At 51.5% G+C, this 18,524-nt stretch overlaps 2 protein-coding genes across 2 annotated transcripts in view; one reads left to right on the top strand and one right to left on the bottom strand.

The window, feature by feature from the left end:
- SFXN5 (sideroflexin 5) overlaps positions 1-8,138 on the top strand; it is a 96,007-nt gene extending 87,869 nt beyond the window's left edge. Inside the window, exon 14 of the mRNA XM_010001415.1 lies at positions 8,061-8,138. Coding sequence (XP_009999717.1) covers positions 8,061-8,138 — 78 coding nt within the window. The remainder of the gene's footprint in view (positions 1-8,060) is intronic.
- A 6,526-nt stretch (positions 8,139-14,664) lies between these two features.
- Positions 14,665-18,524, bottom strand: part of LOC104392058 (homeobox protein EMX1-like) — a 28,328-nt gene continuing 24,468 nt past the window's right edge. Inside the window, exon 6 of the mRNA XM_010001414.1 lies at positions 14,665-14,832. Within this exon, the coding sequence (XP_009999716.1) occupies positions 14,665-14,832 (168 nt within the window). The remainder of the gene's footprint in view (positions 14,833-18,524) is intronic.

Below are 18,524 nucleotides of genomic sequence, written 5' to 3'. Positions count from 1 at the left end.
TCCAACACAAACCAGTCTGGGATTCCATGTCCAACCAGAGGTCTGACAGCAGAGCTGTTACACCTTTGGTGCTGACCACAGGTGCTGTCAGATGTGATGTGTTTCTCTCTTGCACTTCAGTCTAAGCCTGGTTCACTGTCCTCAGAGAAATGATATCCCTAAAAACATACTTTTTGGTGAAAAACCAAAACCAACCATACTTTTTTTGGAATTCAGAGCCATTTATGTGAAATCCCCCTGAAACGACTGAACAGGTCACTTGTGGCAGCAGTTCCAGATTTGCAGCCCCACAGGAAATGGAGCAAATTCCATGGACTACCTGTTAGTTCCTTGCTTTAAAGATTGGCTGAAGTGGGTGTGAATCCACTTAGATGAAAGGGGAGTGTAAATGAAATGCTCTCCTGGGCTAATTCATCCATATCCTGCTTTGTTCTGCTTCCAAGCAGAAGAGGAACCTCTTACTCCATGAGTGTGGTTGCTCTCCTGACATGGTGCATCATAATCCCAGACTGGTTTGGGTTGGAAGGGACCTTCAAGATCATCCAGTTCCAACCCCCCTGCATGGGCAGGGACACCTCCCAGCAGCCCAGGCTGCTCCAAGCCCCATCCAACCTGCCCTTCAACACTGCCAGGGATGGGGCATCTTGGGTTTTGAGAAAAAAAACCACCATTTTTACCAGGTGCAGTATTTCTTAGCTTATGAAAACTGAACATTTCTGGGGAGTCTAAAGAGTTGAGAGAAAGAAAAAAAAAATGAAGAGGACTGTACCAATCAATTCTCAAGTTTTTATTAATAATGTGAAGGAAAACCTAAGATAATTTGGATTTATCTGAAAATCATTTTCCCCCAGCTTTGTGGTCTGGCCAGCAAACTGAATATCAGTTAATTATGAAGTTAACTGGAAGTCATGAGACCATCTCTCCACCAGTGTGTCCAGTTTGGGGGTAGGTAGCTTTTTTAACTAGGTAGAAAAACTAAGTAGTCAAAAAAAAACAGCTTTAACATCAGTATTTCAAACAATAATCTGCCTTTGGAGAGGAGGAACTTGAGTTTTGTCTATAGATTTTAATGAGGGTGATTTAATAACCTTTGAATACTTTCATGGGAAGGGACTTACTGGCAGGAGAGGCTCCTTGGTGCAGCAAATAGATCAATGCAAAGCTGGAAGCCTGAGTTTAAGAAGAGTGAAACCATGGGGATGATGATGCTCTTTCCAACAGGATCCTGAGAGGTCTGGGAGCTCCATTGTTGCTTGGGCTCCCTCACCAGAGGCTGGATAGCTTTTCAAAAACATCTGTGATTTAATCATTTTTTGGGGGTGAAACAAGCCATTTCCCAAACTCTCCCACCTGTCAGGTCACCCTCAGTTGGTTTGTAGCATTTCCAGGAGACACTTTTTAGCAAACACCAATTTCCTCCTCTCGTTCCTTAGCCAGTGGATCCATGGAGAGAACTTCAGTTTCTGGTGTCTGGGAAAAGCTTTGGAAGGAGTTTATCTGAACAGAGGAGGGGAAAAAAAAAACACCATCTTGCTGTCTTTAAATGATTCAGGACACATTTTTCAATTTTGGAAAGCCTTGGAAACTTTGTCACCAGATTTGTGATTTTGGCCCCATCAGCTTTGTTTCAAATATTGTCAATTAGAAGGAGGAAAGAAGATCTGAAATAGCTGAAAGAAGAACACTTGGGTAGTCTTACTGTGAGGCAAGACCCAGTCAAGTAGTTTTTGGACCCCAAGAGGTCATGTTAAAACAAATGTAATGAGGTTCTGTATCTCAGCAGAGTTGCATTAGGTGACCATGGTTGAAGGTGAAAGGAAGCCTTGGTAGAGCTGCAAAGAGGTGCTTTCATACCATGGTTGCACTTGTGACCATGATTTAGTTCATCTGTCAAAAGAAAACCATCATCTTTTCTCCCTGGGGTGGAGCAGCTCTGCACTGGGGACAGGCTGAGGGTGCTGGGGATGTTCAGCCTGGAGAAGGGAAGGCTCCAGGGAGACCTTATTCCAACCTTTAAATACTTGAAGGGGGCTTATAAGAAGGTGGGGACAAAATTTTAGGAGGGCCTGTAGAGATAGGACAGGGAGTGATGGTTTTAAATTAAACGAGGGGAGATTTAGAATAGACATTAGGAGGAAATATTTTGAGCTGAGGGTGGTGAGATCCTGGCCCAGGTTGCCCAGAGAAGTGGGAGATGCCCCATCCCTGGAAACGTGGTTGGATGGGACTCTGAGCAACCTGACCTAGTTGAAGATGTCCCTGCTTATGTCAGGGGGGTTGGCCTAGATGACGTTGAAGGTCCCTTCCAACCCAAACCATTGTGTGATTCTGTGATTCTGTGGCAGAACAGGGTCTGTTGGTGGAGCTGGACGTGCCCCCCCCCTCCATCTAGCTGTGCCCAGAGCCCACCCACCATGGAAGCAGCAGCTGCGGGTGCTTCGTGGTGCCATTTATTAACCATCATCCTTGTTACACCTGATGGAGCTTCCCAAGGGCTCAGTTAGGCTGGCACTGCCCTCAGCCATTGCCCCGAGGTCTGATGTCCTGGGAGGAGAAAGCAAAGGGCTGCTGGAAGGGCTGAGGGAGCCCTCCTGGGCTCCAAACCAGGGCCACCAACGAGCCACCTCACTGGCACTGCCAAGGCAGCAGCAGAAGACCAGCCTGGTCCTCCCTTCCCCCACCCCCTGGTGCAGCATCCCTCTGTCCACATGACCCTCCCCCTCCCAAAATTGGCTGCTTTCTTCCTTCTCCCCCCTCCTTTTTTTTTTTTTTTTTCCCTTTCCCTTCCCTTTTGGCTGCGTGCTGAGCTGTATGCCAAATCCATCTGCTCCTGTCTCCCCTAGCTGCCTTCCAGAGCGTTCCAGGATCCCTGGCAGCTCGCCTGGACCCATCTCTCTCTCCCTTGCACTCCCAGGAGCACATTCCTTTCTACACCTTTCCCGGAGCTGGGATGGAAACGAGCAGCAACCCCAAACAAAAAGCATCTGCTCGCTGCCTTCTTCTGCTCCACCCACCAGCCCCTGGAGCCTGCCCCTCTCCTCGGCAGGGACCACCACCCCCAGGGAGCCCCCCTGCCCCTCTGGCCACCACGGGCTGATGGAAGTTTGGGTGCCAGGAGCCTCTCCTCCCAGCCTCTCCCTTCTCCCATCCCCGCAGCCACCAGCTGTGACCACCGCGCCATTTGTTCCTCCAGCCCACGCCAGCATCGCAGCCAGTTCTTCCTCACCCCAATTAGCCTTGTCTGTGCTGATGGGAGGAGAAGAAGCTCCCACCGCCCAGCAGGGACTGGGTTTTTTTTTTGGGGGGGGGGTGAGATAAGAGTTGGGGGTGCTGGGCATCCTGGAGGGCCAGTGCCTTTGTTCCCAGGCAGGGATAGATTTCACCAGGTCAGGAGCACTGCTAAAGAGTCCAGCAGTGCTACCACCCCCCTGCATCACCTGGGGCGTGCTGGGTTATAAACACCTGCTTGGAGCAGGTCAGGGGGACACAGGTTTTTGGGGTGTTTTCTTGCCTTTTCTCTTCATGCACTTGGGGATCTGCTAAGGGGGAAGAGGAGCGTCCTCGAGCCCCCCCTCCCTGGGGAGGTTGAGGTCAGATATTGGGAAGCATTTCTCTTCCCTGAAAGGGTTGTCAAGCATTGGAATGGTTTGCCCAGGGGCAGTGGTGGAGTTGCCATCTCTGGAGGCATTTAAACAGCATGTGGACCTGGTTTAGTGGTGAGCTGGCAGTGTTGGGCCTGAGGTTGGACTGGATGATCTTGGAGGTCTCTTCCAGCCAAAGACATTCTGTGATTCTGTGAGCCATGGCAGGTCATAGAATCCCAGACTGGTTTGGGTTGGAAGGGACCTTCAAGATCATCCAGTTCCAACCCCCCTGCATGGGCAGGGACACCTCCCACCAGCCCAGGCTGCTCCAAGCCCCATCCAACCTGCCCTTCAACACTGCCAGGGATGGGGCAGCCACAGCTTCCCTGGGCAACCTGTTCTGGTAGAGTCTTGTGTCACTCTTGGATTGGTGCTTTCACACCATGGTTCCCTCAGTGCTGTTGTCAGCTTGTGTCCCTCTTGGGCTTCTCTTTTCTTGGATTCATTGGTGAAGGCCCCTTTCTGCTAGGCACATCAGTGCTATCATCCCAGAGCCAGGAAGGGGATCTATTCTTGGCCCCATAACAGGTACATCTGTGCCAAGAGGATGGACACAATTCAAACCCAGTCCCATGCTGCTCACTCAACTTGGAAGGACAAAGTTTCCCTGCGTGGGGTGGGGCATGTCCCATCAGTGGAGTCCCAACAGGGTTGAGCCTGTTCCTCAGACCACCCTTCATGGGAGGCATTCCCTGTTAGAGGGGTTCCCAGCATGGCCATGGCCAAGAAGGACACTCCTGGGGGCTTTCTTTGAAACTGAGACACAAGGAAATGGACAAGAAACTCTTTGCTCTCCAGATCCTTTTCACGATGCTGTGTCCACTTGGCTGAGCATGTCCAGGATGGTGGACAGCTGGACTAGCAATCTGCACCAAAATAGGTGAATTTACACTTTCCAGCAGAAGACAGGTTGTCTTAGTGTTGTCTTACTATCTGTAACCCATCACCTCAATGCTTCTCTCTGTTCTTCTGTGTTTGGTTTCCCTGTGAGAGGAGCAAGTTACTCCTGATGTACTTCTGACCAGCTTTGCTGGTGCTGCTGTGGAGTAGGTTCCTCCTGTCCCTACCTCCTTGGGGTGGATACACCCCTTGGAGGTCCTGCAGCTGAAATTCAAGAGCACTTTCTGGTTTATTAAGGTTAGCAGTTGCTTTATTGAAGTTAACCAGAAGAGGGTCTGCAGAGGTTGCTCCAGTTCAACCAGTCTCCCCTCAGCAAATCTTTCACATCTTCTCAGGCTTCAGAAAGGGGCTTAGGTGAGCTCAGTAATACACAGCTCCAAACCAGTGCCTGTGACTGGTTGTATCTTCTTCCAAGGTCTTCCAAGACCCTGACTTTGAAGACCCTGACCCTGTGTCCATCTCACATCAGGTATTATTCCCCTGCCCTTCTGCTCAGACACCATCATCTTGTCTTTGAACCATCACACCTCAATCCTGTCTCTCCTAAAGCCATCCCCTGTGACAGCCTTGTGTACAGCCTTGCCATGAGTGAAGAGCTCAGCCATGGAGGCAAAGGAAACCATTTCCTTCCTGGACCCATGGGAAGGAAGCCAAGAGGTCCTACAAGCAGTTATCTCCTCTGTCTCCTTCCACAAAGACAAGCTCAGTTCTGCAAAAACTGTTCTTGATGGGTTCCATCTAATTTGTGCTGAGAACTTCCCACCACAGAGACACAACACCTTCCCCAAGCATTTGGTTCCAAATCCTTTCCTCCTTCCCACTAGGACACTTTTCCTGCTGTTCAGCTTGGATCTTACTCGATGCTTTTTGAATGGTGTCCCAAGAGAGTGTGAACAAAACGTGTCCTTTCTTCTGTGCTGTAGCCTCTTGCCCACACAAATACCACTGGGCCTCCCTTGAACTTCTCTCTTCTAGGCTCATCCCACCCTCAATGTTTCCTCAATAGGTCTTGCTTGCAAGATGACTAATCTGAGGTCCACCAAGGCAGATGTGGCTTTCCTTGGAGCTCCCACCACTCCAGCCCCCTGTTGGAGAGCTTGGTGGCTTTCCATCAGCCTTCTGTGGAAATGTTCCCAGTACTAGGATGGGTTTTGCTCTGTCCAAGCCATCCCACATGCCCTACCAATGCCAGCAGGGATGCTCAGGCTTGGACCAGCCAATTCCAGATCATTTTAGGGCACTTCCCACCTTGGTATTTCCATAAAGAGGGTGAAACCACCCAGCTGGGATCATAGAATCATAGGGGTTAGAAGGTACCTCTGAAGATTGAGTCCAACCCCCCTGCCAGAGTAGGAACACCCAGGGCACATCACACAGGAACACATCCAGATGAGTCTTGAATGTCTCCAGAAAAGAAGTCTTCACAACCTCTCTGGGCAGCCTGTCCCAGGGCTCTGTCACCCTCACAGGAAAGACGTTTCTCCTCACGTTGAGGTGGAACTTCCTGTGTTGTCACTTGGTGCCATTTCCCCTCAGCCTATCACAGGGCACCACTGGAAAGAGACAGGCCCATTCTTGACATCCATCCTTCAGATATAAACATCAGTAAGGTCCTCTCAATCTTCTCCTCTCAAGACTAAACAGCCCCAGGTCTCTCAGCCTTTCCTCATACGACAGATGTTCCAGTCCCTTCATCATCCTCATAGCCTCCATTGGACTCTTTCCAGCAAATCCCAGTCCCTCATGATCTGGAGAGCCCAGAACTGGACACAGTCCTCCAGATGTGGTCTTAGGAGGGCAGAGCAGAGTGAGAGAAGAACCTCCCTTGCCCTGCTGGCCTCACTGTTCTTAATACATCCCAAGATACTCTTGGCTGTCTTGGCCACGAGGGTGCCCCATGGATAACCCCTTGTCCCCCAGGTCCATGAGGTCCTTCCCCATGGGGCTGCTTTCTGGCAGGTCAACCTGATGCCTTTCCTTTCTGCCATGGAAGGAAAGAAAAAAAAAAAACCCAAGGAAGAAGACAATAGGCAGAAAAGCTGCGTCAGGGCCAGGCAGCTGGGAGTTAATCCCCCCTCAGGATGGATCCCAGCGGCGCCTGAACGTGAGAGTCTCCTCTCCTGCACCTTCCCTGGGTCCTCTCCCCAACAATGCTTCACGTGGTGCTTCAGCACGGCAAGCAATGGTGAAGTTGCTAATAATGGCACCAAAAGAAAATATGCTACATCTGTTATGGATAGCAGTACAAAATTAGCTGATCACACCTCTGACACCCAAGATGTCTTCACTTAAAATACTCGTTGGCTTACTTTACATAATTTGCTGATTATATTTAAGAGAAATACAATTTTGCAATTACTGTTCTTTCTGGTGTGCTATCTATGCATCATTTTCTTTTTATGTTTATATATTTCTCCTTCATTAGTGCAGTCTGAAGGGTGATTAGATCCCTTCAAACATTTTACAGAGGTTAAACGTTGATTAAGATTTAATTATTACTGTAAATAGCTTGGAATGACATATGGTGCAAAAACCTGACATATGTGCATTTGAATAAATGAAGTGCTATTTCCCATGATGCTTCAGTAGCTGTTTAACAGCTTTGCTGAAGGGTTATGTTGCACCTCATGTTAAGATTGCTTTGATGTTATATTTTGTTGGGTTTTTGCAGCTGAAAGCTAAGAACAGTTTTTCCAGTTTTTAAAAACATTGAATATTTTAAATACCTAAATTGTTTTGCACCAATTTTTGCTAATTTGTCTAACTAGGTTAAACATTTTCAAAAGCATTTCGATTTTTAACGTGGGTTCCTAGCATTGTGTGTCAGCAACAGCATCAGTTCAATGTATGGGATTTCTGGAAGTCTGGTCTTGCAAGGTGTCCTGTCCTGCTTGGGGGCAGGGTCTTTGCTTGCTGCTGGAACTGGGAACACCACGGGTCCTTCCCAGGGATTCAAAGGTTTGGAGCTTCGTGCAAAGCTTTGTGCAAAGGCAGCAAGGGGAAAAAAAAGAAATTAGGAGAGGGCTGGAGGTTTTATGGAGGTTGAAGAAGGGGTGGGTGGGTTTTAGCTGTGATCTGTCCCCGTTGGAGGATGGAGAGCTCTGGTCCAGGAGCCAGAGGAGGGTTTGCTGTCCCCTCATGTCACCAGGAAGCCTGTGGCTTTCTTGGATCCCCACGGGTGCAAACCACAGCTTTAGGGATTGGATTCCTTCTAACGCCACGTGCGGGGACCTGGGCTGTGGGAGAAGGAAGGGTTGTCTCCTGGGAAGCGATGGGTGGGATCCGTGGGCTCCTCAGAGACGCTGCGCGCGTCGCGTCTCCTCGGCCGCTCCAGACAGGGCTGTTCTGAGACTTGGGCAGAGTAAACCACACTAAAATAACATGAGAAAGGCACGATGGACGTTGCATTCATTTCATATGGGGCTTCCCCACATTAATGTCTTGCCCCACCGAGCTCCTGCTGCAGCACAAGCCCATGATGAGACTTCTGATGTTGCCTCCTCTTTGGTTTCACAGATCGAGACGTCTCGGCTGGAGCCAGAGATCGCGATGGCCACCACCAGTAAGACTGTAGTTTACAACAAAGGATTGTAAGGGGAAGTGGATCATCTCAGCCCAGAAGATTTGGGGAGGGAGAGGGGGAAACTTGAGACCCCGACTGGGAAGAAGGAAACAACAACAACAAGAGAAAACAACTAGTAGAGCTCAGCGATAGTAACGTGCTGCTGCTCCCGGCGCCCGGGGAGCAGATTAACACTTGCAGAGAACTGACACCTCACACCAGGCAAAAAGATTTAACATTAAAAGTTTTAAATTAGCAACAGGAGCAGCAGCAACAACTAAAAAAAACAAAACAACAAACCACAACAATAATGATAATGACATTCAAACACTTTAGAGAAGTAGCTAAAGGATAATCTCAGAACTTCATAGCACTGCATGGAGGGACGTTGAACATCATGTTTACGTGGTTGTACCCGACTGCTGAACGGGGCCTTCACCCAGCAGGTTTTGTTTTCCATGTCAATTAAATCTCCACACTGACCACTAAAAGACTTGCCTAGAGGTCAGCAGGGAAGCTGTTGATAGGGTGTTTGCTTAGTGCCCTGTTTTGATGCCACCCTGATCCTGCCCCAAAAGCAGCCTGCCATGGATCGACGTGCAGCGCGGCACAGCAGAGGTCATAGCCCTCCATCCCTCCCTCCTTCTTCTGCAGGTGGCCCTGGTGCCATCCTGCCCTTCATTGCACTTGCAAGACTTCATGTCACCTACTGCCAGGTGTATCTGCCAGGACTCTTTCCTAAGGTTCAAGATACTGGAAAGCCCACACACCCACACATAGACTAGGAAGGGATCTTACAGCATAAATGTAATTGATCTGCACCTTCCCTATGCACAGACAAGAAGGGTGGGATTTGTCCCAGCTAACGTAGACCCTCTAAAAGTAAGATTATTAATCTAAGATAATTAGCTAAGCCAGGCTTTGCTAAACTGGTGCCTGAGGACATACTGTGCTTTGACTGTTGATCAGCCCTGACGCGGTCAGGCAGTTGGGCTAGATGATGGTTGTAGGTCCCTTTCAACCAGAGCTCCTCTTTCTTCTTTCCACTTTCCTCTTTTCTCTTTTCTCTCTTCTCTTTTATCTCTCTTCTCTTTTTTTTCTCTTTTTTCTCTCTTTCTTTTTTCTCTTTCTCTTATTTTTTCTTCTTTTTTCTTCTTTTTTTCTTCTTTTGTTTCTTCTCTTCTCTTCTCTTCTCTTCTCTTCTCTTCTCTTCTCTTCTCTTCTCTTTTCTTCTCTTCTCCTTTTCCTCTCTTCTCCTTTCCCTTCCCTTCCCTTCCCTTTCTTTCTCCTTTATTCTACTTCTCTTTTCCTTCACCTTTATTTTTTCTCTCCCCCCTTCTTCCCTTTTTCCTGCCTTTTCCTCCCTTTTCCTCCTTTTTCCTCTCCTCTCCTCTCCTCTCCTCTCCTCTCCCTCTCCTCTTTTTTCTTCTCCTTTCTCTCCTCCCTTCCTTTCTTCTCCTCTCCTTTACCCAACACTCTCAACCATCAAAGCCAACACTGCCCAAAGCCTCCTGCTGGTGCACAGGAGGACCCAAGGCAGAAACCAGCTCCAGCTGGCAGCTCTTCCAAACTGATGGCTGCAGGAGACTGCAACCTCAGAGGGGTGGCCTGTCCCCTGGAGATGTCTGGCTGCCTGGCTGTCCCTTCAACTGCCCCAATGCCTGTTTGGGTGGATGGTTTCCCCTTCCCCGGTGGGGAAGCCTGAACCATTCTGCTGCAAAGGTTCTTCAGCCCAGGCTCTGTTTCCTTTTGGAGAGGTGGGGCAAGGCAGGAGATGCTGAATTGGTTTTGTCTTGTGGTCACTGACCACAGATTTCAGAGGCTTTGAGCTCCAGCCACCTGCCTGGCCCACAGGTGGGGCGAGGGATTTGCAGCGGAGGGAGAGAATCAGGACTTTGCTTCTGGGTATCTTTAGGAGACATCCAAAGAAAAATATGGATTGAGCAAATTCTGCCTTGGGAAAGAGCCAATTCCCAGTTTTCTCTGTCATGAGAAGCAAGTTTGGCTGAGTACACATCACCTGCAGAGCTTAGTTAGCCGAGGGTGCTCCATCCAGGGATGCTCAGTCAGGGCTGCTTTGGTTTGGAGAAGAATGAACCTCATGACTGAGCCACTGTAGCTCCTGTGGCTTGCGAGGGCCTGATCCTGCTGGCCCAGCTTGAGGGATGGCAGAGGAGCTGCTCTGCAAGCTTAGGGCTGGGCTCCAAAGCAGCTGCATCATCCAACAAGTGACAATCAAAAGGTCTAAATGACTCTGGGCTGATGTCTTCCTAAACAAACCCGTCAAACTCGTTCCTCTTGATGTGCCCTGACAACTGGCTCAGTCAGCTCAGAGTTTGTGCTGAGAAAATAACATATTCTGGGGTCCCAAGTCAGGTGGTGGCTGGGATTCATCTCCAAGAGCCAATTGCAGCCTCTGGCAGGTTGGTGGCAACGGTTGCTCTCAGATTTTGTTCAAATGCAACTCAAGGTGTTGTGTCTCCCCGCCAAAGCCCTGGGGAGATGCTCCTGCCCTGGAGCTGGGAAGGGAGAGCTGACCCCTCAGGGGATTCAGTTCCCTTTCCTCACCTCTTTTGAAAGCATCTGTGGGGCTTCTGTTGCAAGGTAGCACTTGCATCAGTGATACCCAGCAGGGTGAAGACCCGACAACTTGACCTTGCATCTCCCAAACCCATCTGTGTCCCTGTCTTCTGGGCAGCCAGGACGGTGCTGACCCATCTCTGCTGCCTGTCCCCTCTGCTGCTCCCTGGCTCCCAAGTAGAGCGAGGTACATGTATGAGGAGCACATTGTGGTGGCCCCAAACTCTTGGGGAAGGTGAGACCACAGTGTCCCCACACTGAGACCCTGAAGCCGAGCTATGGGGCTCAGTTTTTGAGCCACCACCACCCCAGCAGAAGTGGTGTTGAGATGCTTTTTCAAACATTTTTATTTAAAAGCAGCAGAATGGCCCAGAGGCACCAACCTGACCCTTCTGGGGGTCTTAAGAGACCGTTTCACTCACAGGCAGTTCAAGGTTGGGCTCCCTCCTGCAGAGGTCACTGCCATCCATGGTGGGACCATGGGCAAGCACCAAAATCCCACCCTCAACTCTTCCTGCAGAGTTAGAAACGAACCATGGAGCTGGGAAGGCAGCAGCACATTAGTGGTGTTTATTAGGACAGCACGTTGTGCCAGAGAAGAACGACGCGCAGCAGCTAATGACAACATTAAGCACAGACACTTAATAGCTAATTAATCTCCTCGACTTTCCTCATGTACAAAAAAAAAAGGAGCCTTTGGTTTGCGAGGACGACCCAACCATGTGCATCTCCTGTAATTGGGGAAGGGAAAGAAGCAGGGAGCTCCAAACCCACCACACACATCAAGTTGTTCACCCCAGCAGATAAAAGGAATGAGATGATCATCTCCTGTAGCATTTAATTAGAAATGTCGCAGTTAATTGATTTCTTGGCTATGTTAATTAAGAAATAATGAGGACCAGGTTGCAGCAAAAGGTGCCAGAGAGAAGTTTGGAGTCCCTCCTGGAAGATGTTTCTGTCTGCTGCTCCCCGAGCTGGCCAGGGGACAACCAGGGGACAATCCCAGGCTTGTGTTGCCCGTGTCCTGAACCCACCCAGGAGCTTGGCCACAGCTCAGCTCCTGCCATTTTTGCTTGTTGCTCATTTTCCTGCTCTGTGTCCCTGTGTGTGACACTGGCCCAGGTTGCCCAGAGAAGCTGTGGCTGCCCCATCCCTGGCAGTGTTGAAGGGCAGGTTGGATGGGGCTTGGAGCAACCTGGGCTGGTGGGAGGTGTCCCTGCCCATGCAGGGGGGTTGGAACTGGATGATCTTGAAGGTCCCATCCCAACTAAACCATTCCATGATTCCATGATGCAGCCAATGCTGGCCACTGCCACCCTGGTAGATCTTAGGGTTGTACCAATGCCATGTAGCCAAGAGATGTGTGTGTGGGGGGCAGGGTTGTCCCTATGCCTCAGGAAGCTCCTTGTGAAAGGCTGTGATGGAGACCTGGAGGCTGAGGTGCCCCTCACCCCCTGGGGGGAACGCTCAGCAAGACCCAGGCAGCCTTTGAGCAAACCTCCTTTGGGTACCAAAAGCCAGCTGAGAAGCTGCCCGGGGCTCTGAGCACGTTCCTGGTGTGGGATCTGCAGATGGGGGAGGCTTGAAGTGGTCCCGGTGGTGGCAGCTGCCCCCAGCCCTACCTACCTCCCTGGGTTGCTTTAGGAAACCTCCACTTTTGGCTTATCCTGCTCCCCTTATTTTTTTCAAGGCTCATTTTGCCCCCCAGCTGCCCCTCCTCACACCCTCACCCTGTGGCACCTCATTGAAGGCACCGGCAACCACACTACAGGTGGGACCCTTGGGACCTGGCAGGGCAGGGGGTGACCCGCCAGCACCCACATGTCTTCCAGACATTCCCACTTCCACTGAACCCCTCCCCAGACCCCCCCCCACGGTGGGTTTGAACCTTCTTGGAAGTGTCACCGACCGCCACACGTTGTGCAACACTCGAGTCTGTCCGGAATAAAGAGTGGAAGGACTTTTGGGATGTGGTGGAACCTCCCGTGTCTCCCAAGGCTTGAGGGTGAGGGGGGGGTGAGAAGGTCTGGAGAAGTTTCCACTGGGCTGGTTGGCTGGAACTGGGCGGGGAGGGAGCTGCTGGGGTTGAAGCTTTTCCCTGCAGCCCGGGGGGGATGTGGGAAGCAACATTCCCAACAGGAGGAATTGTTCAATGTGTGTGTGTGTATATATAATATATTAAAAATATGTAGAATATATTTTAAAAATATAAACAAATAAAATATATTAAAATATATTATATATAGCTATATACTGATATAAAATATAGGTATATATCATATCTCATATATGCTATATATTCTATATGCTCTTATATGCTATCTGCTATTCTAGATATTATTCTATAGCATATTTATATACTATATATTACATATTATGTATTTTAAATTGCACATTATATATCAATCAGATGTTAGATATGTCTATTATAAGATATATAATACACAGAATCTCTGATCTATAATAAAATACATAATATGTGAATATACATTATAAAATATGTATGTATATATAATATGCATTATAGAATACAATCTATACACACAAACATATAGAAAGACACAAGTATATATTTTGTGATTATATTGTGTGTATATGTGGCATAAAATTATAATTATATATAAAAATATGTACTATACAGTGTATACACACATTATATACACAAAATGCATCCTCACAAGTGTATGTTGTGCATCTGCCATTAAAATATATAAAATAATGTCCATCAGATTTACCTTACACACTATATATACACATGATCCACATGTCTGTGTACACTGGGTGTGCATGTTGGTGTATAATATGGGTATATATGGTTTCTCTTACATGTAGTTGTTCTATTTGTGGGTGCATCTGATAGACACAAACGTGTATTTTTTACATCATTACAAGTGTCTTTTCCCCCGATCTCCAGCAAGAGGTGGGAAGGACACCTGGACACTCATCCCCCTCAAGACCCCCTCCTGCCCCAGCCCCTCATCCCTGGGGGAGGGTCCCTCTCCAGCCCCGGGTATCCTGGGAGGGGGGGGCTATTCCCTATTCCCAGGGGAGCAGCCCCTGGGAGCCTCTCCCGACATTCAATCCCAGCCCAGGTGTGAAGCTGCCACCCACCCGCAGCTCTCACATACCTCTCATACCTCTGGCCACCCCCGAGGGGGGGGGGGGGGACGACCTGGTCCTCACGACCACCCTCAACTCCCAACACCCACCAGGATGGGGCCACCAGGCTCCCATGGGACCCTCCCCACCAACACCCGGGGTGTGTGTGTCCCCACACCAGTGTCCCCGTGGCCTCTCGACCAGCCCTGGGAGAGGTATGGACAAAGGGACTGTGTCCCCTCCATCGAGGCAACCAGACAGGTTTTCCAGCACATTTTTTTTGCTCTTTATTACCACGCAGGAAACACACACTACAGCTGCTGACTATCTACGACGGGGAACGCACGCACACGGGCACCCAAATCAGAGAATAAATTAAAATGAAACCGTGTCAATAATAATAAAAAAAGAAAAGCAACGACACGAAAACGAACGAACAAAACAAAACAAAAGAAAACAAAAAAAAAAAACACAACAAAGAAAACAGAAAAGGAGGGGAAAAGGGGGGAAAAAAAAAAAAAAAGGAAAATAAGAATAAGGGAAGAAGGGGGTCGGGTACATTGAGCTTCTAGGTAGGATGTTTTTGTTGGATCTCGTGGCTGCCGGACGGCAGGAGGATGCACGGCCACGTCCCGGGGCACAGGGCACCCTGGCAGCCTCCTCTTCCTCCTGGGCTTGGCAGGAGCTTCCCAAAAAGCACCTCCAAGGGACACCCCGGGCAGCAGGGGGACACGGGGTGCGGGTCCCCGCTCAGGAAAGGCAGCGGGTGGCGGTGGCTTCGGCCGCGTCCCTACAGTTCGTTGGGTGACGCCGCCTGTGCCTCCTCTTCCTCCCCCGGGTTCCTCTCCATGGTGGCTCCACCAGGAGCCTGTCCCTGCCTTAGTCGTTGGAGGTGACGTCGATGTCCTCCCCGCTGGACTGCTTGGTGGCCAGGCGCCATCGGTTGATGTGGTGGGAGCCTTTCTTCTTCTGGTCCGAGTCGGGGCCTTCCTCCTCCAGCTTCTGCCGTTTGTATTTCGTCCTCCTGTTCTGGAACCAGACTTTCACCTGGGGGAGAGGGAGAGGTGGGTGCTCACCAGGGCACAGCTGGTCCCAGAGAGGGATGGAGCAGCCAACTCGGTTTTCCTTGGAGACCAGCAAAAGAGAAAACCTTGTTCCCCCCCCAGCAGCGCTCCCAGCCCTGCCTCAGTTTCCCTTTATCTTCAGCCTCCCCCTGGGGTCTGGGTGCTCCCCCAGCACAGTGGAAGCAGCTGAACCCAGCCCTGGTTCTCATTCCTGGTGTCAGGAGGCCACGGGCACAGCAGCTGTGGCTCCAACCACCACGTGGGACAACCCACGGAGCCATCCCCACCGCCCAGGGCCAGGCTGGACCACATGTAACCAGGTAGCTGATGATAGATTGATTATAATTACAACTAGAGAGCATTCATTTAGGTTTTGGAAAACCTTTTCCACCACGATGAGGGTCCCAGGAGCCCAGAGAGGCAGCGGGGAGGTCTGTCCTCAGAGATAACATCCAGCTGAGGCCCTGGACATCCTGCTCCCACCCCACACACCCTCTGCTTCAGCCCCAGGAGGGCTGGGCACAGTGGCAGGGACACAGCAGTTGGGTTGGGATGCTGGAAGCACCTGGCCAAAGGTGCGGGATGCTGCAGGCACCAGGGATGCAGGATGCTGGAGTGAGGGATGCAGGGTGGAATGCTGCAGCTGGGGACATGGGATGCGGGATGCTCTGGACAGCGGTGTGGGATGTTGCAGCTGGGGATGCAGGAGGCTGCAGTCAGGGAAACAGGATGCTGCTGCCAGGTTGTGGGGTGCGGCAGGCAGCGGCTGGAATGCAGCAGCCGGGATGGGGGGTGAATGCAGCAGCCGGGATGGGGGGTGAATGCAGCAGCCGGGATGGGGGGTGAATGCAGCAGCCGGGATGGGGGGTGAATGCAGCAGCCGGGATGGGGGGTGAGTGCAGCATCCCGGGCCCGCAGGACACCCTGGGACCGCTGCTCCCAGCCCAGGCTGCAGCGACCACCCCCTTGCAGGTGGTGCAGACCCCGCAGCCCTTCCTGCAGCCCCTGTCACCCCTCATCCCCCCTTAGACCATCGCCCTCTTTTCCCCGCCCCCGCAGCACGACCGGCCGGGAGGCAGAGCCCAGCGCTGCCCTCTCGCTGCCTCCCCAGGAGAGCAAACCCTGCAGGGCCCTTGGCTCTAAGGAATCCTCAGTCCACTGAAACAGCTGCTTTATGGCCCCGGTATATATTATAAACTGCTTTCCCCCCCCGCCCAGTCCCCAGTCCTGGACTGAACCCATTTTCTTTCCTAGCTTTGGGGCATTTCTGGAACAATACCGAGCTGGTGCTTTTCATTCAACGGCTGCAAAGCACTTTGCAAACTTTAATTAAAGCTCTCAGCCCTCTGGGAGCAGGGAAGTTGCCTTATCCCTAAATTATAGAAAGGGAAACTAAGGCATAAAGCAATTAAGATGCTTGAGGGAGGCTCTGTGGAAATCAGAAGTGGCTCCCACACGTAAAGCTTTTCCTCCCCAGGTCGGTCCAGCTCAGAGAAGCCCCCCGGGGTAAGGCTGTCTCCGTTGGGATGAGGCTTCCCTGAGCTTCCCGACTGTTTCAGCTGCAGGAATGGGGAGGTTTCCAGGCTGGATGGGCTCCCTGACCCCTCGGATACCATCTCCAACAGGCCAGAAGCCACAATGAGGGAAGTGTGAGAACCTCACAGTGGGCAACTGGAGGATAAGCTGCCCCCTACGATGCCTCATCCTGACTCCAGGAGTAATTGCCTTAAAACCCCAAGCCCGGGGATTTTATCCTTTCCCCAACCCTTGCCGCGTTAACCATTGTCATGCCAGGTTATTTGTGCATCCAACTAAGTGATGCTCCCAGTGTTCCTGCCCAGCCACTTCCTGGGGCTGTCCCTGCCCTCCAGCTCCTGGATGGGGACGATCCCTGGATGGCTCCTGCATCCCAATTCCTGCCTCCGTACTCAGCTCCCATCCCTGTGGTTCCTGCACACACGACGTGTTCCCACCCCCGTGTCCACCCAGAAGCCACGTTCTGCCTCAGGGGTGTCAAAAGCACCCGTGGAAACAGCTGTGCCAGGAGGGTGACGTTCCTGTCACCAAGCTGAGGGACAATTAAAACCCAGTGAACACCTTCTGTGGCTCCCAAACCCTGCTGGAGGCTGAGGACACAGGGGTGGGTCGGGGTGGTGACAGAGGGGGACCAGCCCCCCCACACCACTTGGGGCCAGACACAGTGACACCACAAGTGCTGGTGCTGTCACCTGAAGGTGCCTCCACCTTGCCGTGTTGTGGGGCTCCCCAGACAACAGCACTAACACCCCAAAACCTTTAAAAGCTTCTTTTTTTTATGGGGGGGAGGGGGTGGACAGCCCTTGTGGTGAGACCACTGCCAGCCCCGGGCTTTGCAGCATGGCTGCTCCCCGGCTCTATCTGGGCTGTGCATCTTTCCCCTCCCGTGCTTCCCAGGCATTCTCCCCGTTAATGATTACCGTGCCCAGCACAGCGGCTGCGGTGCCCGGCCCGACCCGCCGGATGGGGCTGCTCTGCCTCCATCCCGGCAACGCGAAGCCAAGGAGGGAATTCCGGGGTGCACGGTGCCTCCACCGTCACCCCAAACCTCGGTCTCCCAGCAGGCAGGGTGAGGTCTTTGTAGGATTTCAGACCCCGGGTTGGGGTTTGCCCCCAGTGCCATGATGGGGTGGAGAAGCTCTGCTGGGAGACTCAGGCTGCTCCCTGCAGAATTCACTCAGGGAAATTTATTTTCCAGCCCGGCGTGCTCCCCTGGGAGGGGGAAGTGACCTGATGCCACCATGTGATGGGCACAGTGGTGGGAATGCCCACGTCAGCCAGCCTGGCAGTGTGGTCCTCCCCACCTGCCTGGCACACCTCCCACCCCCAGCACACCAGCCCTGCTGCTCCCACGCTCCCTGGCACCCCCAGGACACACCAGCTCCTTGTGCCACCCGGCTCAGACACACCACGTCCCCCCCATGTCATCCCATCAGGGCCGGCTCCACTTGCCCAGGCCCCCTTGAATCCCACCTCCCCCCCCTCCAAACTCCCCTTACACAAACTCCAGCCTCATCCCACTTCTTGAACGCTCTGGGATCCTGCTCTGCTGCTGGATTTTCTCTCATTCCCTTCTTTTTTTCGGGGGTTGCAAGGACCTGTCTCATCCCAGCCTGATGCACCTCCTTGGCAGGAGAAAGGATGGGAAGGGGTTAAACACCTCCACCCTTTCCCACCCGATATCCTAAGGCATTTCCTGGTGCTGGGCAGGTACCTCTACCCTTTTCACCTTCCCCCCTGGGCTGCTCCAGGTGTTGCTTCCCCGGCTGAGGGATCCGGAGTGGGCACAGCCCAAAGAGCAAAGCTCCCTTACCCAGGACAAAAGCAGCTGGGAAACAGGGCCTTGCAGAACCAGGACCAGCTGATGCTTCTCAGGGCGACTAAACCCACTGAAAAAATAATAAAACCCACCCGTGGTCTGGACGTGGGGTCTGCAGGGGGGGGGAAACATGCCCGTGTCCCCCAGTGTCACACCAAGGACGTCTGGCACTGAGGACAGGGGGTGGCTTTCCATGGGAGGTTTGCATGGGAGTAGGATTTGTCGCTGGAATAATAATAATAATAACAGCAACAACAAAAAGAAGAAGAAAAGAAGAAGAAGAAAAGAAGAAGAAAAGAAGAAGAAGAAAAGAAGAAGAA

This window comes from Chaetura pelagica, unplaced genomic scaffold (genome assembly GCF_000747805.2).
Source record: "Chaetura pelagica isolate M959 unplaced genomic scaffold, ChaPel_1.0 scaffold427, whole genome shotgun sequence".
In the NCBI taxonomy this organism is placed as follows: Eukaryota; Metazoa; Chordata; class Aves; order Apodiformes; family Apodidae; genus Chaetura; species Chaetura pelagica.
The sequence above is the reverse complement of the archived record's forward strand: the minus strand, read 5'-3'. Positions and strand labels throughout refer to the sequence as shown.